The 25696-nt window shown below is 43.5% G+C and overlaps 1 protein-coding gene across 1 annotated transcript in view; it reads right to left on the bottom strand.

The window, feature by feature from the left end:
- Positions 1-25696, bottom strand: part of LOC141983088 (ATP-dependent translocase ABCB1-like) — a 59779-nt gene that overhangs the window by 10922 nt on the left and 23161 nt on the right. The window contains exons 14-23 of the mRNA XM_074945801.1: positions 24114-24317; positions 23119-23289; positions 19658-19819; positions 18572-18817; positions 14369-14515; positions 13307-13411; positions 12560-12637; positions 11206-11289; positions 8074-8277; positions 845-945 (exon numbers count right to left, since the gene is read on the bottom strand). Coding sequence (XP_074801902.1) covers positions 845-945; positions 8074-8277; positions 11206-11289; positions 12560-12637; positions 13307-13411; positions 14369-14515; positions 18572-18817; positions 19658-19819; positions 23119-23289; positions 24114-24317 — 1502 coding nt within the window. The remainder of the gene's footprint in view (positions 1-844; positions 946-8073; positions 8278-11205; positions 11290-12559; positions 12638-13306; positions 13412-14368; positions 14516-18571; positions 18818-19657; positions 19820-23118; positions 23290-24113; positions 24318-25696) is intronic.

Raw genomic sequence — 25696 nt, forward strand, 5'->3', positions numbered from 1 at the left:
GATTTTCACTTATCTCTAGTGCTCATATATTTTTAAAATGTTTTCCAAAATAGTTTCTCGATAAATCATAATATTGTAATACAATGACCTGCCAGGACCAGAGACAAGCGCTAAAGCTGAGAATCCCATTTCTCCAATGAAATATAGATTTTTTTCTCATACTGATGGTTTATAGAATATTGAATCATAAAACTGTCATTGGCAGGGGACTATCATTTTCAATCCTTGCTTTTACTTAAAACATACTGTATTTAAGAGGAAAGAAACAAAATGGATGGTAGATCATTTCATTTAAATAAAATGGAGACTATGAAAATGTCTGACATATTTGGATATTAGAAATTAGCCCCTGTAGTGATTAGCTTGTAGAATGTGACCGAAAAGGCCAAAGGGGAAAAATAAATGCACCTTATTTCAAGATCTGCAAGTCCATACTTGCAGTGCAAGTTGAAATACATGGTGACATTATGTAGTATAAAGTCTTTGCCACTTGACCTATGCAAGTCATTCTGCTGCAATACTTGTGAAGCAAGTAAACCTGCCATATGCATGTTAATTAAAACTTTATACCAGGTCATTACATTCTCTCTCTCTCTCTCTCTCTTATATATACAAATTTTACATCACACACATAACATCTAAGAAGGTATTTTAAAGAAACCGAGTAAATACATTTTAACCCTTTTTAAAAGGTTGCCAAAATCCTTTCAAATCAATCATTTATGTGTTTAATATTTTCAGTCTGCAAATGAATGTAATATGAATAAATCTTGAGTTGTTTTAAATTAAGAAAACATGTATTCATTGCTTTTAAAAAACAGAATTGTTTGAGAGCAAATCTTACCTGTATGGACCATTCAAACTTGCACTATATCTCTCACAGAATGCATCTTCACTAGTTAATGAAGCCACAGTTCTTATATTTTCAACTGCTTCTATTGAAATCTAAAATCAGGAGACAAGACAGATATGAAGTATTCTCTTATGTTTGAGTCTATTCCTACCACTATGTAGTTAGCACATCTGTAATACTTTTCATCTTTTGCTCTCCAAGTGTTTTTCTTTTTTAAAAAAGAAAAACAAGTATCACCCTCAGGGAAACTGAGGCACAACAATTAAATTATTTGCCTAAGGTCACACAGAGGTCTTTCTACTAAGCCAACATGGCTGATATGTGATTCCTAAGTACTCCTCCCACCACCTGTACATTTTGTTGTGCAGCAGCATTAGCTGGCACTATAGAAGCCATTAAAAGATAAGAAGTTGCTCCTTGCTCTCTGAGTACACGTATTCCAGGCAGCAGCTCACTGGAGGGCTGCATGCTACCTTGATTATGCAGCCTGAGCTGCACATTGAGCTGGGTGAGTCCCACACTCCTACTACCCACCCCCAGTGGGGACTCCTGCTCCTGCCAGGCTTTCCCAGCCATATGCCAGGCCCACCCAGTCCGCCCCTCCTCGGCCAGCACTCCCACAAGGGTTATGTGTATCTTAACTTTTCATTTTCTAGATTTCAGATGTTTAAATTTGCATGTTCTTTAGGCCCCCCCGCCCCCCCCCCCCCCCCCGATCCTGTCTTCATTGGGGTGAGAGGCTCAGACACTTCAGGAAGAGCAGGGTCCCTAGATCCCAGCTCACATGGAGGAGCAGGGCTCCCCCAGATCCAAGCATATACACAGAAGGGGAGAATTCTGGGCTCACAGCCCACCCCCAAATCTCCAGCTTCCTCTGCCACCCCTCACACTCCTCTAATCCTCTCCCTTCCCCTTATTTGAGCCCCCAACCCTTCTTCCTTCCCCTGCCACCCATCCTCATTTATCCCCCCTCGCCATGTGCCAGGTTCCTCCTTTCCCTGGGGTTGCTCAAACCCCCACTCAGCTCCGGGCCCTGCCCCCCACTCCACCCCTTCCTGCCTCTGCTCAAGGCCCCACTCCCCCCCTTCCCCCAAGGCCCCACTCCCATCTTCCCACCCCCGCTGCGCTTCTTCCTACCCTATTCTGCCCCCGCCCCCAAGTGCGCCTCATCTCCGCTGCTTCCCCTTTACCCCCAGCACCTCCTGCACACTGCGGAACAGCAGATCGTTGTGCGCAGGAAGCGCTGAGAGGGAGGGGGAAGCTGCCAGTGGGTGCTAAGCAACCACTAATTATTTTCACCTACAGAGTCGGCGCCTATTCCCCCATCCCTTGCTCCAGACCCCAAACAGCTCCCTTCTTCCCACTTAACTCTTGCACGGCAAATCACCCCTTGTAATTAATTTTCTTTTCAAACATAATTAAGAAGGCTCTCGAACTATCTGTTGTGCTCAGATTCCATTTCTCCAAATTAAAACAAAACAAGAGTTTACATTTCATTCTCAGATTTCTGCTCAAGGTGGGCTTAGAACTTCAAAGCTTCTAGAATCTGTGAATTTTTTTCCCCCCTGGAGGCTGTGGGGAACTCCTTACTCAAATGAACCCACCTTCTGATCACTCACCCTACCCTATGCTTTCATGACACATAGCAAATTCCAAGACAATCTGTGTAAACACACAGGTTTTAGCATACTTAGTAGTCATCCTTTAAACAGGAAGGGCTTCCCCACCTTAGCTAGAGCAGAGCTGGTGCTCAGTTATAACGCTGTATAAAATTAGAAGACCAATGGAGCAGAGGTGCTCCACACATCCATCAGCATCATAACAGTCTCAGAGAGGTGTGAAGTGGCCCATTCATCTCAATGAGATGTTCTCAGCTGAAAGTGAACACCCAGCCTGAATCCAGCCAGAATCTAACTCTGAGTAAGGTGACCAGATAGCAAGTGTGCAAAATCGGGACGGGGGTAGGGAGTAATAGGCACCTATATAAGACAAAGCCCCGAATATCCGGACAGTCCCTATAAAATTGAGACACCTAGTAACCTAGCTCTGAGAGGCATAGGCGCCGACTCTGTGGGTGCTCCGGGGCTGGAGCACCCCCTGGGGAAAAATTGGTGGGTGCCCTGCCCCCCCGCCCCAGCTCACCTCCGCCTCCTCCCCTGAGCGAACTGCAGCTCTGCTTCTCCCCCTAGCTCCCAGCGCTTGCCGCCACGAAACAGCTGTTGTTGTGCCGGGAAAAGTTGGTGCCTATGCTGAGACATATGAACTGCTCCATTCATGCCAGTGGATTTTTCCATTCCCCCTCCCCATAGTTGGAGAATTTCTGATATGTGTCAAGCATGCCCTTTCTCAGCTCCTCACCCCTCTCTCAGCAGTGTATTCGTGGGGCATGCTCCGAGTATGCCTGTTCTAAGCTCCCCACTCAGAGGACCCAGACTTCCCTGATCCAAGCTCACATGGGGAGAGGTAGAGAGAGGGGGCCAGACTCCCTCAGAGGGACAAAGCACCCCAGATTCCAATTCATGTGAGGGGGTAGGGAGAGGGGCTTAGATGCCCCCGGAATGCAATGCCTCCTGCAGACCCTGGCTCACATGAGAGGCGGGATGGAAGGCAGATAGATCCCCATGGGTAGGCAAGGCAGCTTCAGAGCCTGGCAAACAGATGCGGGACAGGTGCAGTGGTTAGACACCCCCAGAGAGGCAAGGCCCGCACAAATTCCACCTGACATGCAGGGGGTGGGGAGAGGGGCTGACTCCCTTAAAGAGCTAGGGGGTCCCCCAGATTCCAGCACACACACAAAAGGGACAGAAAGGGAGAATGTGAAGCTGTTCCTATTCCCCCCAGACCCTCTGCAACAAACCCTCATATCTGATTCCCAGTATCCATTCCCTAAACCCAACCTCCTCTACCACCTGTCCCCATTTATCTTCCTCCCCATAATCCCGCCTCTTCTCCATTCAGCCGCAAAACCCCTCTCACCCTATTTCCCTAAAATGGTCCTCTCTTGCCAGCAAGCATTTGCATGCTTATTTTTTTTTTAAACAAAAAACACTTTGATGACATTACACGCCCCCTCCAAAACAAAAGCCTGGTAGGAACAGATTTTAGCAACATGCCAGCCACGCTTTCCCAGATTTTTAACAAAGGGGGCCTCGAACGGTCACTAGCTGGGTAAGTTCAGGAACAAACACTTACTACACATCTTTTCAGTCTATCCAGCTGCTATGACGATATTCCACCTGCAGATCCTTTGGGGTTGGTTTACATACATGCTCAATGTAAGTTGTGGAGTGCTTGACCTTTACTCAAGAGCCTAAGTGGATGGCCAAACTCTTTTGCTAATAATGTTCTGAATCTTGCTTCCCCTAAAGGGCTAGTGGGTGCAATGCGTTTTCTGGGGGTAACCCTCAAGTGAGTGAGACCCTTGTGTCAGGATCAGCCCCATGGGCAAAAAACCATTGCTAGAATGAACCTTTAGAAAAGCTGCTCATTTGGTGGGGGACGGCATCTCATGAACCCCTTGGTCAAATGACCCCAAATTTGGATCACTACACGTATCTTTCACTCCCATAAGGTTCACCAATTTATAGTGGTGCACCTCAGGAGATGGCAAGGTAGGGTTAGTGACCCAAACTTAACATTTGTTGAGCCAGATGTTCTGGAGAGAAGCCCTAAAACCAGCCATTTTAAAAAAAAGTTTCTAGGTGGTGGGTTTTTAAAAACAAAAACAAAAAACTTAGAGCTAGAACTCTAGAGCTAGAGTTCATAGGTAGATACTAAAGACTGGAAGATGAATCACAGACCACTGGATGGCTGTGAACTCACCCTTCAATTAACACTGGTAAAGATAGGTAGGGGGGTTGTGATGAACTTAAGACAAAAGGAATTTTGAACTGAGTGGCTGGAGCTTGCTACAATGTCAGAGTCATAGGTGGTCATTTCATTTTGGGAGAAATGTAATCTAAGCGTTTGGGTGGAAAATTGTTTGTGTAAACTTTCTGGGAATGAGGGTTGCCAAACCTCTAGGATTGTCCTGGAGTTTCCAGGAATTAAAGTATCAGAGGGGTAGTAGTGTTAGTCTGTATCCACAAAGCCACCATACTCCTAGTTGTTTTTCAGGAATTAAAGATTAATCTTTAAAGATTGTGTCATGTAATGAAACCTCCAGGTATACGTTCAACCAAAATTGGCAACCCTATTGGGTGGGAGGATTGGGGTAAATAGGAATAGGTGGTAAGGGAGGTACGAGGTCGGAGGTTCAGGTGATGGAGGCACGTGACCCCCAGCTCTGCCAGTGCACCCCAGCCCTGCACCACAACCCCCTGTGCCCCCACTGCCAATAAACCCAAACCATCCTGCTCCTCAACTTTCCTGCACTCCAACCCCAAGCTTGGTCTTGGCATCCTAACCCCCTGCATCCCACAGCTGTCTTTGCACCACAATCCCCATGCACCCTAACTTTCCTGCAGCCCCAGCCCTTTCAGTGTACTTCAACCTTCCTATACCCCAGCTCTACCAGTGCACCCCAACGCTACAGGAAAGCTACTGAACAAACATTAATTGGGAAATTGGAGGGTTCATGGCTGACCAGAAACCATTACAAGCGCTGACACCTCACGGTTTTGGAGATGGGTACATCTATCGGAAAGGGGTCAGAGGATTTTTCTCTCAAACATAAAATGGTCAGTGTTTTGGAACACAAACCCTAGCAGTGATTTTGTAGCAAGCTGGTGGGAGAAATCTAGCCATTCTGAAACACGACGAGGAACACTATGCCACTGTAACACAGCTGTCCTTCATCCCAAGCCCTGCATGTGAATCAGATTAGAGTAGGGAGGAAGTGACAGCAATAGAAAAGTTAGTACACAGGGAGTGAAGACTTCAGGGAGAGGTGTTCCCGGCTTACAATAGGTAAGCCTCTCCATGGTAGTGGGGATGGGGGAATGCAGTGAATTGGTCAGAAGCATGGCTGGGGCGGTGTGCTGAAGCAGGGCTAGTGAGGCACAGCTGATGAATGTGTGTGTTGGGCTGTGCAGCTGGCTCAGTACACTAATTGTGGAGCACAATATGTACAACTGCCTATATGGCCACTACCTCCTAACGCCACCATAGCTTTTCCTGTTAAAAAAAAAACAAACAAAAACAAAAAACAATCTAGGAAATTCCATAGCAAAGAATGATGTTAAATGCAGAGTTAAGGTTGCTTGGGGGTATGCCGTGTGCCTGCAGAATGCTGTGTGGAACAAAACTCCAACTACTGAAAACCAGTAGATGCACAAGTATGGTTGTGCAGACAAGCTTACCTCTGCCCTCTTTCTGCAGTGCCGGGTTAACACACATGCCTTTGCTCTGCCAACCCCGCAGCTGCTGACGTGTACAAGCTCTTTGCCTCCTTTTACAGCCCATTCACTCTCACCCACAGGACTCCATCTAACACTATTACAGGACAAGAAAAAAAAAAAGGCTTCCCACCCCATGTTCCATCTGTTCCCTAGAGCTGGCAGTAGCCAATGGGAATTATTTGCATAGACTCCAGTTGCAATCAGGATGCTAGGTGTACCTACGCTAAATGGTGGAGGCAGTAGTTGGGCCTGCTTGGTAAGTGTGTTGGTGATGTGAACACGTGTGGATCACTCTGAGGTGTGTGAGAGTGGAGCTTAGGACAGGAGGAACTCTGTGTTTGCCATCCTCCAATGTCTGAACAAAGGGAGGAGCTAGGTGTGTACCTTCAGGATCTTGTGTGCATCAGTACAGTGCAGAATTGTGTACCTTATATCATTAGCAGGGCACAGGGGCTGTATTAGAAAGGGTATTTTCCAGTAGCGAGCTGGCTTCTGAGCAATCTAAGCATTTATTATCTATGCACACTCCAGACAAACTGAGTATGCTTAGGGGCAGATGGAGCTGTACTGAAGAGTAGAAGAACTAGTTAGCTCTGCTTGGTAGGTATGTTAGCGAGATGTGTGACAGAGCTGTGACTCAGACATGAGGAGATGGATGTGTGTGTGTGTGCGCACGCGCGCGTGTGTGTGGAGAAAGGCAGGAGGTGCATGTGTACCTTCAGGATGAAGTATGCCTCAGTTCTATGTGGAATTGTGTAGGTTATGTCAGTAACAGGGCACGAGGCTTTAATTACAAAGGATATTGCCAGCTGTGAGGTGGAATTTGAAAGGATTCTAATGCTTTCAGGATGGCTAAGTGAAAGTGTAAGTTGAGATGGTATCCTATGTGTAACAGTAGCCCTACACTTAAGCTGGGAGGTGCGAGTCCCAGCTCGCATAGATGTACTCACTGTGCATAGCTAGGGTGGCACGAGCAGTGGCTTGAGCTAGCCACATGAGCACAAACCCACCCAGACCCCCTGGGTACATACTACTTGTTAGGCTCATCCAAGCCACCATCCTGGCTACCCCAGCTACACTGCTATTTTTAGTGCACTAGCTCGAGCAGAGTTGCATGGGTATGTCTAGGAGAGCTGGGAGTCAGACCTCCCAGCTGAGATGTACCATCAGGGCACGGGAGCTGTAAAAGGCTGTAAACCAGTTCGAACATTATACTTGTATGATATTATTTCTGGGAAGTTGGCTAAGTGTGATTGTGTATGCCACAATCTGGAACCTTCTGAATCTTTATAGTGCCAAGGGCCAGTGAGAGTACGTGCACAGTGAGGCATAGCTGAAAGAGGCTAGAGGGAAGCTAGCACGGTCAACCTTCCCCTACCCTTTTTTGTCCTTTCATAGTGTTAGATGGAATCCTGTGGGTGACACTGAATGGACTGTAGAAGAAAGTGAAGAGCTTGAACATTTCAGCAACTGTGGGGTTGGCAGAGTAAAGGTATGTGTGTTAACAGTACTGAGGAATTACTGAAAGAGGACAACCTTAACTCTGCAATTCCTGATGTTCAGAAGTTTGAGTTTTGCTCAACTCAGGGATCTCTAAGGGGACGACATGCCACCAAGAAACCTTAACTTTGTGTTAACATATTTTTTTTGCCATTAAATTACAAGGCAATATGAGTAACGGTGTGGATTTTAAAGCAATAAGAAAAGTCATCCTCAACCTTAGCTAGAGTGGAGCTAGCATCCCACTATAATAGAATTTCTCTCTTTATCACTGCTTTATTTCATATATTTTCAGAGTAATTTCTGTAGAAAATCATCACTAACAATGTCATTAAAACGATATAACATTATACCCATTTAGTTTATATTGGGAGAACTTACTCTTCCGGCCTCTTCCAAAGCTTTTCGATCTTTTAATACGTGACCAGCCACAGAGCTCAGTCTAATAGCATTTGAAGCAATAATGAAAGGAATACAGGCCAGGATAAGCAAAGTTAATCGCCATTCATATACAAAAGCAATAATGATGGCGGTGAGAAGGGTACAGGCAGCCTTAGTGAACAAGCCAAGTCGGCTTCCAGTAGCCTATCAAAGGCAAACAAAAGAGTCCAAAGTTAGAGTTAATTCTTGACACACAAAATATAGATCAAATGTGTGAAATCATTGTTTCCTCAGGATTAAATATTCAGAGGGAGAACAATCATAAATGTTGTGCATTTAAAATGGACAATTATATATGCAAAAACTCATATGGACAATTACATATGCAAAATACCCCTATCTGTGGGTTAGGTTCAGGAAGCCTGATGAAAATGTGGCCACATGGGCTCAATTCAACAAAAATATCAGGGCCCTCCTGTGCCACAACAAGGCACAGAAATCATGAAGAGCCAACAGCCTCTAATTTGGGGCATCTCAGTTATTGGGTGCCTAGCTTAAGGCACCTAGGGCCTGATTTTCAGAGGTGCTGTGTATCAGCTGAAGATAATGGAAGCTGCAGGTTCCTTTAATTAGGCACTTTCTTTTTCAGCAGTGTTAGCAGCAGGATATGAGTGTTTACACCAAAGAGCTCTACTCTCCCTGAGGATCTGCACATCCATGTCATCAAGAAATTTAAAAGTGATGACTGGCACACTGGATCTATGTAAACTGTGACAATACTCATGGCTCGAGCTGAGCAAATAGTGGATTCTCCAGACTGGGGGCCAAACTGGAAAAATCAGGGGAAAAAATTGATTTGATTAGAACTGAACCAATTACAAAAAAATTTTTTTTGTCAAATAAAAAAATAATAATTTCAAATTGACCAAAACATTTTGGTGGACTAAAAACTCCCCCCAATTTTTGTATTGATTTGGTCATTTTGCGGTGTTTTTCTCCTTTTTTATTTGGTCAAATTTGAAAATGAAATGCCATTTCAAAACAAAAGTAGAAATGGCATATTTTTAAATGGTCAAAATGAAACATTTAGACTTAAAACAAATCTCCCTCCCTATCTCTTTTGACGATTAGTCAAATTTGACCTGAATTCATGAATAGATTTGGGACCCCTAAAAATACGTAGTTCAGCAAAAATACCATTCACCGAAAACATATTGGCCAGCTCTATTCACGCCTGCAGATGAAATGGAAAGTTTTGTGGAAACAATCCATCTTTCAAATATTGCACTGTGGACAAATCAAGAAAACCTTGGGTGGGAAGTATGATTCTTTCTTCGCTAGCCAGAGGCTTCCTGCCCTCAAGAGACTTATGGTCAATAAAATTATAAAATCAAACCAATGCCAAGATGAATTATTGCCATATACTCTAGGGGCTTACACATAAAGATCACTTTGAGACTTCAGCTAGCATAACATATGGCTGCCCACTTACTTAGCAGTAGCAGTGTTGGTTCCAGGGTATTAGAGAGACAAGATAGGTGAGGTAATATCTTTTATTGGATCAACTTCTGTTTGTGAAGATGACGACCTGAAGAAGAGCTCTGTGTAAGCTCAAAAGCCTCTCTCTCTCACCAACAGAAGTTTGTCCAATACAAGATATTACTTCACCCACCTCGTCTCTCACTCACAGATATTTCTTTGTTCTCCAGAGTAGGGGTTCTCATCGTTTTTCTTTCTGAAGCCCCCCCACAATAGGCTATAAAAACTTCATGGCCCACCTGTGCCACAATAACTGGTTTTCTGCATATAAAAGCAAGGGCCAGCATTATGGGGTAGCAAGCAGGGCAACTGTCTGGGGCCCCGCAAAGCTGCATTGTTCACGCTTTGGCTTCATCCCCGTGTGGCGGGCTCAGTGCCCTGGGCTTCTGCCCCATGAGGTGGGGCTTTGGCTTTCTGCCCTTGGCCTCAGCGAGTCTAATGCTGGCCCTGCTAGGCAGACCCCCTGAAACCTGCTCGCAGCCAGTTGAGAACCACTGCTCTGGAGAATGCAATGTTCTGATGTTCATTTTGCTCTATTAAGCTCTTTTTTTATAGTTTGGACCCTGTGCACCACCTTCTTCCCGTTTTACCTTGACAGCTGGGATGATGGACCTTATCCTCAAGAATTAAGCTGCAGTTTTTAAAGATTCAAGTAATTGTATGTTCAGTCAAATATTTGATTGATTCCCACTCTGTGCTGGCCAGTAAAGAGGAGATGGGAGGGAGTGTGAAATCTAGTGAGTCTGAGGATCTAGTGAATCCAGGAGTTGAAGAAGGATTTTTTTTTTTTAAAAAGACAGGTGAAGTAGAAAAATTTAATTTAATTTTAAACTAAACTAGTGAATAAATCAGGACACTCATTACCATTTGCTCAGGAGTGATTTTAAAAAGTATGGCTGATGTTCCAGAATTTTTTTAATTGGGTCGTGTGGTGGGGAGGAAAGGGGAGATTATGGCAAATTTTGCAAAATTTGCCATACTTATTTGCAGGATTTTCAGTGGCTCCTATCCTACACCACTCCCGAAATCACACAGTCCCTGAAGCTTCTACTATCACTGACACTCTGTATTAATGACCACTCACTTCACCCCATAAAGCCCACATAAACAGGCTTTCTGTGCATGAAATGCAGTGGATAGAGCTGGGAAGAAGAAATCTACCCATGTCAACAAGAGGCCAAGGCATGGGCTGCAATGCAACTCTCCCACAACTACAGCTCTTCCAAGCAACCGAAGTGGGGCTTTACGGCCACTTGATACACTGAACACTTTGCTCCATTATGCGGTTTAAGTGGTGCAGAAGTGCTTACACTGGCCCTTGGACATGGCTTACTTTTAAAGTTATTAAGTTGTTTACTTAGCAGCTTACAGCAAGGAAATGGAAGGTATACGAACATCTGCTGAAGCTTTGATAGTCATGATAAATTGGGACTACTGAAACGGTTTCCAAGACATTGATAGTGTGCCATTTAAATGTGTCAGCCAGTCTCTAGAGTAGATTTACCAACTCGTTTTTCAAAATAACTTCATCGTCCCTTGCCAACACAGCAATTCATATTTGTAAGCAAAATGTAAAAACAAAAATAAACATACCCCTTTGATTTGTGAAGCATCTGTAGCTAGTCTGGTTAACAAAACCCCTATGGCATTTTTATGATCGTCATACCACCCAATCTCCTGAAAGTGAACAGATGGTTCAGTTATTTTTGCTTTTGTAAATGAAATGTTCTTATCGTAACTCAGACTTGTCAGGGTCATTAGTACAGTATATGGACATTTAAAGCTTGACTAGCATGTGTGTGTGGGGGGGAAGAGAGAGAGCCAACATAAGCACTAAGATGTTCATCACAAAAAAAGAGTGCGTAACATTTGTCAGATAAACTAAAAACGATCTTAAAATAAACTATTCTTACCCTCAGAACATTAAACTGGTAACAATCCAGGTGCTATTAACTGCAAAGATTTTAGAATGTAGTCACATATGTGTCATGCACCATAATGGGAGTGCCTTCCACGCCCATATCAACATCTGATGGGCACAGTACTCCTCTCCTACATGTTTTATATTACACTGACTTCTGTGGAGCTAGTCCTGATTGATATGAGTGCATGTGGGAAGAGAATCAGCGTCATTATCCTTAAAGGTAGTGGAAAAGAAGGAGATGTTTGGGGTTTTTTGTAATTTTCCCTCTCCTCCCCTATCTCCTTTGAATGCTCCTGTGCATATGCAGAACCCTGTGATACCAAGCGCTACCAATGGGTGTGCTAGGTGCCAAATTGTCCACCCACAGAGAATCCTCTGCCAGGAACAAATAGAGGTGTGTCCTTTCCCAGGGATCCATCAGCAGGGAGTATCCAAGGACAGTCATGTTGCAATAGTATTATTGTAAATCATTTCTGATCCAACTGGTCATATTTACTAGAGAAACCACTCTAGTGAGCAAAGATAATGCTTTGAGAACCTATACCTGTTATGATATGGTCCGTTTGCTATGGAGTTTGATGCAAACAGACCTAAACCTATTTATCTAAACATTTATATCATGACCATCGGGGCAGATAGAGATTTTGTTTTGTTAATCTTTGCAAATATACCAATGCACTCAGATACATGCATGTTTTATACACTCTTCAGTATGGTCTATATTGAAAGAGATGGCATCAAAATTAGAAAGCTCTCTTAGCAGCACTGAGTTAATCTGTACATGCTTTTGCTTTATTTTGTTTTGCATGTGTGCTCAGAGACTTGCTGCTTGTGCATTGTTAAAATTTCACTAAAAGGATGGGTTCTCTTGAAGCCGTATTGGAGGGAGGCTGTAGACAGGCCGTATGGAACCAGGAATTTTCATGGTGTTATACAAACAGCCCACAAAAGCCATCTGGCTCACATGGCAGGAGTGCTGTATATTTGCTGTCTATTGCTCTTACCCAGAAATGTGACCCATACCTGCTGAATCAATGCTTTGAATGACAAAAATCGCAATCTCTTGGTCAGAACTTCCCCAGACTTTCCAAACATGAATCCCTGAAAAGGGAGAAGAAATAAAACAGTTGAATTGTATGTGCTGGGCTGTACAGTCATATTTAGAACACCCTCCTGTAAACGTGATGATATTTCAACTGTTCAGCCACACAGTTTACAGAAACTACACAGTGTTTTGGGATATGGTTTCAGAGGTTAGTTTAAAGCTGGTGAAAGGTACTACATGCATTTCTGGAAACTGAAGTTTCATCATACTGCCCCACCCACATGCTTCCGCAGTCAGCTGCAGAGGTCAGCAGTGAAGTCACCTTCCTGGCTTACTCATTCCTTAGCCTCACTACTCACTCTACTCTACTATCTAACAGTGCCGACTGTGCCGGTGTTTTTTGTAACATACACACAAATGTAGTGGAACTGGGCTGTGCCCAAACGCATTCCCCCAGGACACAGACTGGTCAGCAGCACCTTTCAGGCATTGCTGCCCTGGGATGCTTTGTAACTGGCAATCGAGAAGAGTAAGGTTCTGTATTCCATACCAGCCCAGTCATTAAGTCATTCAGTGGCTTGGCTCTGGAACAGTTTATAAGAAACATAGTGAATACAAAGTTGTATTATGTTCCCAAAACAGCCTCTCAAGGAGATCTGAAAATCTTGACCATAACGTATGTGACCAGATACTTAGCTTTGACTTTTCAATGTAGTGAAGTTTACCTGGATTATGTGGGTTACTAAACTGATCACTGACAGTACAAGAAACATTAGAGAAAGCAACGTGGTGGTTTTGCTCCTTTTTTCAGGATCTGTTTCTTGAAAAGCCTATGTAAGAAAAGCACAAAGTGACCACCAGTTACAATAGCTCAGAAACAAACACTGTAGAAATGATTGAACTTTACCTTCTCTCAGCTCTTCCCCGGCTCCTGAACTCTGCCACCTCTCAGCTTTCCGCTGCTGGCCAGGAGGTCACTCCACCTCTCCCAGCTGACCTGCCTCTCATCAGCTACTCCTTCTCCAATCCTCCACCAGACCCTCTCCTCATATGCCTGTGACCTGCAGTTCCACTAAACCCTGCCTCCAAGCTGCCACTTCACCAGCTCTTATCTGCCTTCCACTGAATGCTGTCACTCCGTCAGACCATCCACCTCCCCTCCAGCTGACTACAACACCCCTCTTCTCTTGCCTGAAGATAAAAGATTCCCTCAACATCTTGCTCCAACTATTCTTCCTGGCTGCTGCTCCAACTCTCAGCAGCTTCCAACAATCATATATTGGAATCCAACGGAAGACTCCATTTCTTTCCTGCAATGATTCAGGAATCAAGGGGTTAATTATTCAGACAGTCCCATGGATGCCCCCGGTACTTACAAACATGGTGGAATGCAAGGCACCTTGGAGGAGCTTACTGTCCGAAGAGAATGGGTACTGTGCAAAGAACAGGGTCAGGTACAAGGCAGGGAGTCTGCACAACAGTGGAGAGTGGTAAGTGAAAACTGAGTTTGATAAGGGAAGGTGATTTGCTTCACTGGAAAGATGAAGTCATTCCAAATACAGGGGCTGGAAAATAGGCAAGAAGTCCCAAGTGGGGAGAGGAGATCAAGGGCTTGATCAAGTTCCTACTCAAGTCAATGGAAAGACTCTTGTAGAGTTCAATGACAGTGGGAGTAGAATGAGGCTCTAAGGCACCACTAGAGAGGACTAGCTGGAGGGTCAGGCAGGATTTAAAGTTCTGCATTTGTGCCTGGTTCAAGTTAGTTTACCATCCAGTTCTGAACTTACCCCAATGATTTTTCCAAATATAACAGAAAATACAGCGTAGACGCCACCAGACAAGGCAGCAGCAATTATGCCAAAGAATATATGCAGCCACTCTGGTTTGTTCAGAGCCAGAATTCTGGAATAAGGCACAGCAGGGAGATTTTCCTCCTAAATAAGAGATAAAATTCAGCTGTTCACTAAAGTTGTGGAACATGACAATTTCCCCAGCTCAGGGGTAAATCAGTAAACTGTTCTAGCAACTGTTCACAGATAATTCGCCCCAGCCTCCAATGTACACACTGAATAAGCAAACAGGCTGAAGATTTGCCACTCTGTAATTTAAGGTCTTAAAACTGCAATTGCAAGTCAAAAAAATCTGCAGGCATAAATTTCACAAAAGGCTAAGTGGGGTGGGGTCTATATAGTTCAGTGAAATGTCAGATAGGGTCAGGGACCATGGATTGCAACTTTAACTCATGAATCATTATAGCGACCTGAAAGTCTCACTGTTCTGAGCACAAAAAGACCAGTCTAGTTCAGCCTCTGCAAATGCTAGTGGGTTGGCAAGGATACAATTGGGTCTCGTTATGTCAGTTAGTCTGTTTTGTCTTTTACAAAATACAGACTATGAATCATTACCAGATGCATGGAAAAGGCATATGAAACAGTGATTTAGGCTTCATCTCCCTTAAAAAAAAATACATGGCAGCTCAATTCAGCTTCACTGAACTATTCAAAATGTCCATACATTTGTTGAGGAAGTTGTGGAAAATGAAATGAAAACATAGGAACGGGTACAGATTATTAGATGAGGTTTTGGCCAGTTGCGATGGCCTCGCTTGGTTAGCTTTGCCTGTGTTTCAGATACTGGAAAAGCCTGTCCACATTTCAACCATACAAGCATGCTGAACTTTGTGACAAATAATTTCATGGCTTCCCATCTGATTTCTTCACTTTACTGCAAACAGTATGAATTCTGAAGCCATGCATCTTGCCATCTATTTCCTCTGACAAGGCCCAAATGCAATAGTTATGAATAGATAAAAAATGTGTTCTGGACTTCTGGGTGATACATTGTAAGAATGCATCCAGCTGCTGCATATTGTTTGCATCATGTTCTACCAGTAGACTGTACTATAATAAAAAAAAAAAGAAGAGCTCCTAGAACAGGGTTTCTCCACTGGTGGGTTGCAACCCAAAATTGGGTCATCTGAATGCGTTTAAGGATCACAGGGCTGGCTGGGCTCAGCTCCCCCCTCTGGGCTTTGTGACCTGGTGCACATGGCTGCAATGCCACTCACAAATTTGGCCTGGTTGGCCCCCTCATCAGGATGGCCAGGCCAAACCTGAGCAGTGCTGCAACCTCTGAGGTTGCAACACCCAGAGTGGGAAGCCAAGCCCAGCGGGACAGGAGCTGGGAGAGAGCAGCTGGGAACACAATCTCTGACAAACACTGGCCCCCTGATGTAACCCCCACCTCGCATCTGGGCAACACTCCCTCTTCCATAACCCTTGTCCTGCACCCCATTTTGGACCCCCTGATGTAGCCTTCCCCCACAGCCAAGCGATTCTCCCTCTCTCATACCACCTATTGTGGCCTCCAGCCCCCTCAACTCCTTCCCCCACCCCTCACTGTTACCCTTGGACCCCAAATCCCTCTACTCCTTTACCCTCTTCTCTCCAGGGGCTGCATGAGGTGTCTGTGGTTTTCGGGGAGCTATCAGTTTGACCCCCCTCCCCCAGACCTGTCTGCCTCCATATCCTTCCCCCAGCCTCCAACTGCACCTCCACACCCCTCTGCTACCATTTCCTTCCCCAGACCCTCCAACTCCTTCCTCATTACATCCCCAGACTCCCAATCTCTCCATTTTACCACCAGCCCCTTATTCTCACCACCCCCAATGGGCTGTGTGTGTGTGTGGGGGGGGGGTTGTGTGTTTTTGAAGGGTATATCTTGGTTTACCACCCCTCCCCCCAGTTGTTGGTGGGGGGAATTCCCCACCTGTTTACATCTGGCTAGAACACCTGGAATCTTAGCTCTGAGTCCCACCAAACCCCTGATGGATCCCTGCAGGGTCGGGTGGCATTGGGTCTAGGGGTGTCTCAGGAAGTCTCTGGGTCACAACAGACCATTACACATAGGGTCTGAGCTGAGAAAGGTTGAGAAACAAAAACACAAACATCTGGCAAGGTTAGGTACATTATGGATTCTGAAATTATATTCACTAATCAAACATATTATAGAAAAAATCCCAGGAAAATTCCCATTGATTTCAATGTCAGCAGGATTTCACCCTACATTTATATTCTAGCTCTTTGCACTGGCAGATCATTGAAAAAAGTTCTGTAGGTCTTCTATAACCAGCCTCATACAAGGATGTGAATATATATATATATATATATATATATATATATATATATATATATATATATATATATATATATATATTCATATTCTGCAATAAAGTCCTTGTTTGGCCTTATGGACAAGGTCTAATCCAGAGACCACTGAAATTCTTTTAATTGACTTCAATGAGTCCATTGAAGCAGGGCCTAAAACCTGAAGTCCTTACCTGGTTTTTATTCAGTTCTAACTCAGGCAAAATACCTTAACACGAAGGGGAATTTTGTCTGAATAAAAACAGAGTAAGGACCTCAGGAGCCGGCCATATTGAAACAGAGAGAGAGGTGGTTGGAGAAAAAGGTAAATCTTTTCTATTGTTTTAATTTAGGCTGCATTTCAAAATAGAGATTTGAACATTTTCTCTATTTAGTGTGTGGCCAACACTATTATTAATTATAATAATTTGCATTTATATAGAGCACCTTTCATCCCAAAGTGCTTTACAAACTGGGATACATATCGCAAGGATTGTGTCATCCACTGGTAAAACACCATGTCTGTGTAAGTAAGTAGGTATAATTTAATTACTTGAGTACGAACTTGGCCAGGACAGTGGATTTAACACCCTAATCTTATGAAGTTTGACAAGAGGTTGAGAACTTGTTTGAACTTCTTAATAAAAAGATAACTAACAAGCATAAACCTCCTGTCATAAATATAAAGGGAAGGGTAAACCCCTTTAAAATCCCTCCTGGCCAGAGGAAATCTCCTCTCACCTGTAAAGGGTTAAGAAGCTAAAGGTAACCTCGCTGGCACCTGACCAAAATGACCAATGAGGAGACAAGATACTTTCAAAAGCTGGGAGGAGGGAGAGAAACAAAGGGTCTGTGTGTCTGTCTACATTCTGTCTTTGGCGGGGATAGACCAGGAATAGAGTCTTAGAACTTTTAGTAAGTAATCTAGCTAGGTACGTGTTAGATTATGATTTCTTTAAATGGCTGAGAAAAGAACTGTGCTGAATAGAATAACTATTTCTGTCTGTGTATCTTTTTTGTAACTTAAGGTTTTGCCTAGAGGGGTTCTCTATGTTTTGAATCTAATTACCCTGTAAGGTATCTACCATCCTGATTTTACAGAGGGGATTTATTTATCTCTATTTACTTCTATTTTTATTAAAAGTCTTCTTGTAAGAAAACTGAATGCTTTTTCATTGTTCTCAGATCCAAGGGTTTGGGTCTGTGGTCACCTATGCAAATTGGTGAGGCTTTTTATCCAACATTTCCCTGGAAAGGGGGGGGTGCAAGTGTTGGGAGGATTGTTCATTGTTCTTAAGATCCAAGGGTCTGGGTCTGTAGTCACCTAGGCAAATTGGTGAGGCTTTTTACCAAACCTTGTCCAGGAAGTGGGGTGCAAGGTTTTGGGAAGTATTTTGGGGGGAAAGATGTGTCCAAACAACTCTTCCCCAGTAACCAGTATTAGTTTGGTGGTGGTAGCGGCCAATCCAAGGACAAAGGGTGGAATATTTTGTACCTTGGGGAAGTTTTGACCTAAGCTGGTAAAGATAAGCTTAGGAGGTTTTTCATGCAGGTCCCCACATCTGTACCCTAGAGTTCAGAGTGGGGGAGGAACCTTGACACCTCCTTACCACCATATTGTGTATCAGGTTGATTCTGTCTCAAGAGGTCAGACTGATTTGTTTACCCCTGTGTTTTCTCTGAAGATTCCCAATTCAAGAATTCATCCAGGTCAATGTTGTATATGACAGGATCATAGCAAAGGTGGCATGGCTTAAGGCCTTTTTAAAAAAAGAAAATGACCTTTGTTCCTATTCTCACAAGCTATCACTAAACTTTAGGATTAAACTGAATTTTAACACTAACCTCTTTCTCCTTGGTGCCACCGGATTCCTTGTTGTTCTCTGTCTCCTTCTTTTCAGATGACTTTTTTTTAGAAGAGGTCTTTCTGCTTTTACACCTTCTGGATCTATCAGGAATGCTTTCCATCTCAAGGATTCCTGGTTCTTCAAAACCGCCAAGATCAGTCACGTTCTCCATCCTGAGATCATCTAGATTTTGTGTCTCTTCATCACATTCTGATATCTCATTTTGAGTGTTTCCACTATGACCCTAGTAACAAGCAAGGAATAGTGATACACAGTCACGAGACAGTTTGCCGCAAGGGGAAGGAACAGTACACTTGGTATGGAAACAAACAAAAAAACACCACCACTTTGGTTGCGTGGTCACTTTCACACAGTAATTTGTATAGGTCAAGTTCTCTGCCAGTATAAGTTGGTGCAGTTGCAACTTACACCTGCAGAGAATTTGGTTCTCTATGTCCCCCCCCCTCCACATAGCTCAGTCAAATCTGGGATCTAACAGTTCTGTGATGATGTCATCCACCTCCTCTGCTCAGTTATGTTTTTGACTCATTACATTGGGTAAATGTGAAGCACTGCTACCAGTGAAAAACAACCACTTCCAACTTATAAACAAGATTGACTGATCAACTTTCACTCAACTAGAAAACATGCAGAAACTGCAAAGCGAAAATGACCCAGCTGTTTGAGTGCAGAACCTGCATGTGTCAGCAATAGTACCAGTGAGATCATAGGCGCCGACACTGTGGGTGCTCCATGGCTCAAGCACCCACTGGGGGAAAAAAAAAAAGTAGGGGGTGTTCAACACTTGCAGGGCTGGACAAATCTTTTGTGGGCCCCAGCACCTGGACTGGGGCTCCGCCCCAAGGCCCTGCCCATCACACTGCCCCAAGGCCCCTCCCCTGGTTGGCCTCTTCTCTCCCAAGGCCCCTCCCACAGGTCACACACGGTGTGGAGGGGGGGAAGAGGAGCACCCACTGGCAAATACAAAAATCAGCACCTGTGAGTGAGATATACAGATAATTTTCTGGAGTAGAGAGACGGCCAGTAAATCTGAAGCATTTAGTCAGGAGTGCTCTATCATTACCTGCTGCATCACAAGAGAATAGTAGACACCCTTCAATGTCATGAGTTCATTGTGTGTTCCCTGTTCAACAACACCACCGTTGTGAAATCCAGCAATAATGTCAGCCGTCTGGATTGTGGAGAGCCGGTGAGCTATCACAATGGTGGTACGTCCAGCCCTAGCCTTAGAGGACGGGGAAAAAAAAAAAAGGTACTTTAAAATGAGGTGGGAAAAAAAAATCCCTACCTAACAGCACAGTGATAGTGTGGAAAATGCAAGCTTAAATGCCCTGTTGACCCTTTATAGCTGATCATTATTTCCATGCATGCGGTCTGATTTGACAACCAAAGGACACTTCTGATTACAAAATCCACATTTATAATAATGACAGGGAAAAGTGAATTAATTTTATAGGCTGTGTAGGTACCAATGCCTATAGCTAAGGTTGCCTGACCCTGCCAATTGGAAGATTGGTTGTCAGATGCTTATAACTTTGCCAAGATTTAATATTTGGGCTGAAACTTTCCATGCTGGTATCTGCCTCAGGCTGTGGTGGTTTTTTTGTTTTGTTTTTTTTAAATTTTCAGCAAAAATGGTTCAATGGTTTCTCAGAATGAGATTAGAGGAAAATAATGTTGTTTTGCCCATATTTAAAACATTCTTATAACTTTTTAATTGAGAAGCTTTATCATCTAAATGCTTGAGAGCAGGGACTTGAAATTTGGAGGAGATGGGCATGTCTCACTGGTATCAGGGATGTGCCTTTTACCATTCCCATGAAAATCTGCCCAAATTTGGCAAATGAGGCTCTGAAAATCTCAGTTTGCACGTGCTCAGTAAAGACTTGTTAGTGTTCAGCAGCTAAATTCTCCAAAGAAACCGTCTGCTTTAAGCACGCTGCATTGTATGACAGGAGTGCACATGCACCATCCCCACAGTGTGACTAAGCATGTTCCAGCCCAGGACTCCGGGGGGGGGGGGGGGGGAAATGGGGACTGAGCAGCACTTTGCCTGCAATTTCTCCTCCCTATAGTCAGGGGGAGTTGTGGCTCCAGGCACAAAACAAGAGTAGGGAGAGCAGAATGAACAGTCATTGTGGAAGGAATCAAAGTTATGCAGTAAAGGATGCTCTTGTCTGCAGGAAACCCGCCTTATTTGTTGCAGAAGTTGTATGTTGTGTAGTGAATGAGGCAGGGGACTGCAGGAAAAGAGAGGATGGTCTCATTATTGTTATGGCAGCTGAATACTGCCCTGCAGAATTGGATTCTAGCCCTGTCTCTGCCATAGAGTTACTATATGATGCTGGGCAAGCCAGTGAAACCAAACTTTTCACATGTTGGTACTAATTGTGTGGTCCTCATTTTCTGGGTGCCTGACTTGAGGCATTGGGGTCTGATTTGCAGAAGTGCTGAGCATTCACAGCTGCAACTGAAGTCAATGGGATATGTGCTTTTAACATATATAGCGCTGTATAATGTAAAATTCTCTGAAATATTGAGACCTGGGCATCGCGGATCAGGCACCCAAAAGTAGTATGCACTTTCAACATTAACATCTCTGTGTCTCAGTTCCCGTTCTGTAATATGGGAGTAATACTACCACCTTACTTGTCAGGGGTGTTGTGAAGATAGTGTTTATGAAGCACTCAGATATTAGAGTGATGAGAGGTATTGAAAAGCCCAGGAGGAAGTTAATAATTTTGTTTTCAGAGCAGGGTTTGAATGTCATGGGGGCGTACATTGAATGCGGAGGATAAAAAGAAATATTCACTAGGACTGAATGAAGCATCATCCTGTGCACTGAATGAAGCAGGGGCCCTGTGGAAAAAAATAGTATGTGATCATTTAATTGAAGACTATCCCTTAATGCAGACACACACGGGGACCAAATGAATGTTGACCAGGCAACTTTAATTCCGTCATTCCCTAAATTTGGAGTGCTTGACTTTGGAACCTTAATGTTCTTTTCATGGTGTGTGTGTGTGTGTGTGTGTGTGTGTGTGTGTAAAAAATTCAGTATAAATAATGATATCTATGCATAATATAAAGGCTCAGCACCCAAATACTACCCTCAAATTACACCATGCACTACCACTGATATTAGGGTTGCCAACTCTGACTGAAGCTATTCCAGGAGAATTCCTCCCCCTCCACCTCTCCAACATGACAATCTCATTTTCTTAAAATATCCTATTAAAATCTCCTGGATTGCTTTCTATGGTCACCAGGAGATGGATGCCGATTCTGGGAGACTCCAGCCCAATCCTGGAGGGTTGGCAACCCTAACTGATATCAGTGTGGTCAGATGGGTATAAGTGAAGGCAGAATTTAGGCCCACCGACTTAAAATTTATTGCAGATAAATGCTGTGGGCCATATAGTGCCCTTGAGCCAAGCACAGAACTTATGCTATTCTGTGTTTACTATTACTGAGTACTAATGGGAGGCAAGCTTTCTCATAGAGCTTATTTTTATGATACACCACTGGTTATATACAAATAAATGTCAGAAACCTAAAGCAATGCTGCAGCCCAGTCCTGTAGGCCACAATCAGGTGAAGCTCCATATTCGGTCACTGACTCACCGTGTGTCCACTTAACCTGTCCGTGCCTCAGTCTCCTCATTTTCAAAATGGAGAAAAAATAATCCGTAAACCCCAGCAGTGTTATGAAAATTATTAAAACATCTGTTTAATGATTGGATAAGATACAGTGCTGTAGAAGCACAATGTATTTTTATTATTGTCCTGAAGAAATCCATACAATTCTGGCACCTTGCTTTGATAATGTAGGAGTTAAATTACTGATGCCACATTCACAGTTCACCACCTCCTGCCTTACATCACAATTGCTTGTCTGTGGTAGAGGCCAGCATTAAAGAAAACTTCTGTCTACATGCAAATATCTTGGCAATCAGGAATGACATTAAGAGAAATCGAGCCTGTGATTGCTTTAGGGTTGCCACCTGTCTGGGTTTTTATCTGGATAGTCTGGTTTTTGGCTTCTGTGTCCAGGTGCCATTTAGGGTTTCCAGGTGCCCAGTTTTTGGCGACCTGGCAACCCTATGGCACCTGAACCAAAAGCTCAGTTACTGCAGGGCGGGGAGAAGTGCTGGGTCATTAACGCGCACCAGCCTCTGCTCAGCCGGGCCACCTCCTACCTGCAGGCAAGCTACTTGAGATGGTCCAGAGAGCAATGGGGGCAGGGGGAGAGAAACGAGCAATGAAGGCGGGTCCTCAGGAGAAGAGGCAGAAGACGGGGCGGCAACCCAAGATTGCTTAATGGAGTTTTGATTAATTATTACAGGGTCATATCATGACACCAAAATTTGAGCATGCATCCCTATTGATTTCCATGCCCTTCTTGAAACCAGTGGAGAGCTATGCTTAAAAACTGATGGCATGCTATAGTCTTTAAATGTCAAGCTTGCCATATGGTTGTTGTGCTTCTTAATATTGATTGATAACCAGCAATAGGATTCCTACCTTATCAAGAGCTGCTTGCACTACAGATTCACTCTGAGTGTCCAGAGCAGACGTGGCTTCATCCAGCAGCAGAATCCTGGGATTCCTTGCCAGGGCACGAGCAATAGCAATTCGTTGTTTCTGCCCTCCGCTCAGCTGAGCTCCCCTTTCCCCCACCATAGTGTTAAATTTCTGAGAAAACCAGAGGAGCATAGAGATTGCAGAAGGGGTCAGTTGAAATCCTTTTAAACCCCCTCCCCCAATCTTATTGTTACTATCACAATCAGAAATTCCCTCTTCAAAAGTTTTGTGATGGATGGTCAAATAAATGCTTTAAGAAAAATTACTTCTAAAAGAATAGTCTTGGCCAATTACATTCAGTGTTTCTTCCCCCTTGAGGCAGAGGACAGTTTAAAATGTCTTATGATCGGTTTACATTTTTGTCTCGGTCTCACCTTCTAGTTGGCCAGGAATTAGTATGTGGTGTGATGGTTTTCTATTAGCTTAAAGAATGTACTCCAAAATTAGATTTTTCAATTATTATAAAAAAGAAGGAACTGAAGTGAAAAAACAGATAAACTAGAACTGGCTGAAGGAATCCAGCCATTTGATTGGCGAACAATAATAACCAGTGACTACTCAGGACCACATCAAAGCAATTTTGTTTGCCAATCTCAAGCCAGTTTAAAAAAATACATACAAAAGACAGGAATATTGGAAGTGGGAAAAAGATAGATAATACCTAGCAGAAGAAAAACACTCTCATTGTTCATAGAAATCCCTTATCTACCCTATTAAAAAAAATGTTGCCACATGACACACAGTTAGTATTCTAAATTCAGAACATTGTGGGCCAAATTGTCAATTGGAAGAAATGGCAAAACATCAGTGAAAAGCTAGTGAAGCACTACTTATTTGCACCAGCAGAGAATTTCGGCCATAAATTTCAGAAGAACTGAGAGAGAAACCAAAGACTTCGTCATAGTTATAAGGTGCTCAAAAGTACATCAACTCACATCAGGCAGTCTGGATATAAAATCAAAAGCATGGGCTTCTTTAGCTGCTTTCTCAATTTCAGGATCAGTAATACCCTCTCTGCCATAGCGAATGTTCTCAGCTATTGTTGTAGCAAACAAAATAGGCTCCTGGCTTACAAGGCCAATATGTTCTCTTAGCCACTTTACATTAAGTGTCCGAATATCTCGTCCATCTAAGGTAATCTGAGCGGAAAGACATAAATGAAGAGTTTGAGGAAATGTATTATGTTTAAAATAATTAGTTATAATGGTATAATAATGATATAATAATTGACTTAAGTATTTGTTTAGCAGCTTCTCATATGGAATAAAGCAAGAAAATTTAAAACATGACCAGGAAAAATTAAAAATGTGTCTTCACAATCACCTCAGACTAGAATAATGGAAGGAGCAGGATAAACAAAAAGGATATCCCCAAATATTTAAATCCAACTTTTGACTTCCCTTAATATCAGTAAAAAGAAAAGGAGTACTTGTGGCACCTTAGAGACTAACCAATTTATTTGAGCATAAGCTGTTGTGAGCTACAGCTCACTTCATCGGATGCATACTGTGGAAAGTGTAGAAGATGTTTTTATACACACAAAGCATGAAAAAATACCTCCCCCTACCCCACTCTCCTGCTGGTAATAGCTTATCTAAAGTGACCACTCTCCTTACAATGTGTATGATAATCAAGGTGGGCCATTTCCAGCACAAATCCAGGGTTTAACAAGAACGTCTGGGGGCGGGGGGGTAGGAAAAAACAAGGGGAAATAGGTTACCTTGCATAATGACTTAGCCACTCCCAGTCTCTATTCAAGCCTAAGTTAATTGTATCCAATTTGCAAATGAATTCCAATCAACAGTCTCTCGCTGGAGTCTGGATTTGAAGTTTTTTTGTTGTAATATCGCAACTTTCATGTCTGTAATTGCATGACCAGAGAGTATTAAGGATCTACAACCTATCCTGAAGGATGACCCAACACTCTCACAAATCTTGGGAGACAGGCCAGTCCTTGCCTACAGACAGCCCCCCAACCTGAAGCAAATACTCACTAGCAACCACAACAGAACCACTAACCCAGGAACCTATCCTTGCAACAAAGCCCGTTGCCAACTGTGCCCACATATCTATTCAGGGGACACCATCACAGGGCCTAATAACATCAGCCACACCATCAGAGGCTCATTCACCTGCACATCCACCAATGTGATATATGCCATCATGTGCCAGCAATGCCCCTCTGCCATGTACATTGGTCAAACTGGACAGTATCTATGTAAAAGAATAAATGGACACAAATCAGATGTCAAGAATTATAACATTCATAAACCAGTCGGAGAACACTTCAATCTCTCTGGTCACGCGATTACAGACATGAAAGTTGAGATATTACAACAAAAAAACTTCAAATCCAGACTCCAGAGAGAAACTGTTGAATTGGAATTCATTTGCAAATTGGATACAATTAACTTAGGCTTGAATAGAGACTGGGAGTGGCTAAGTCATTATGCAAGGTAACCTATTTCCCCTTGTTTTTTCCAACGCGCCCCCCCCGTTCCTCAGACGTTCTTGTTAA

The sequence above is a fragment of the Natator depressus genome, chromosome 2 (genome assembly GCF_965152275.1).
Source record: "Natator depressus isolate rNatDep1 chromosome 2, rNatDep2.hap1, whole genome shotgun sequence".
Taxonomy (NCBI): domain Eukaryota; kingdom Metazoa; phylum Chordata; order Testudines; family Cheloniidae; genus Natator; species Natator depressus.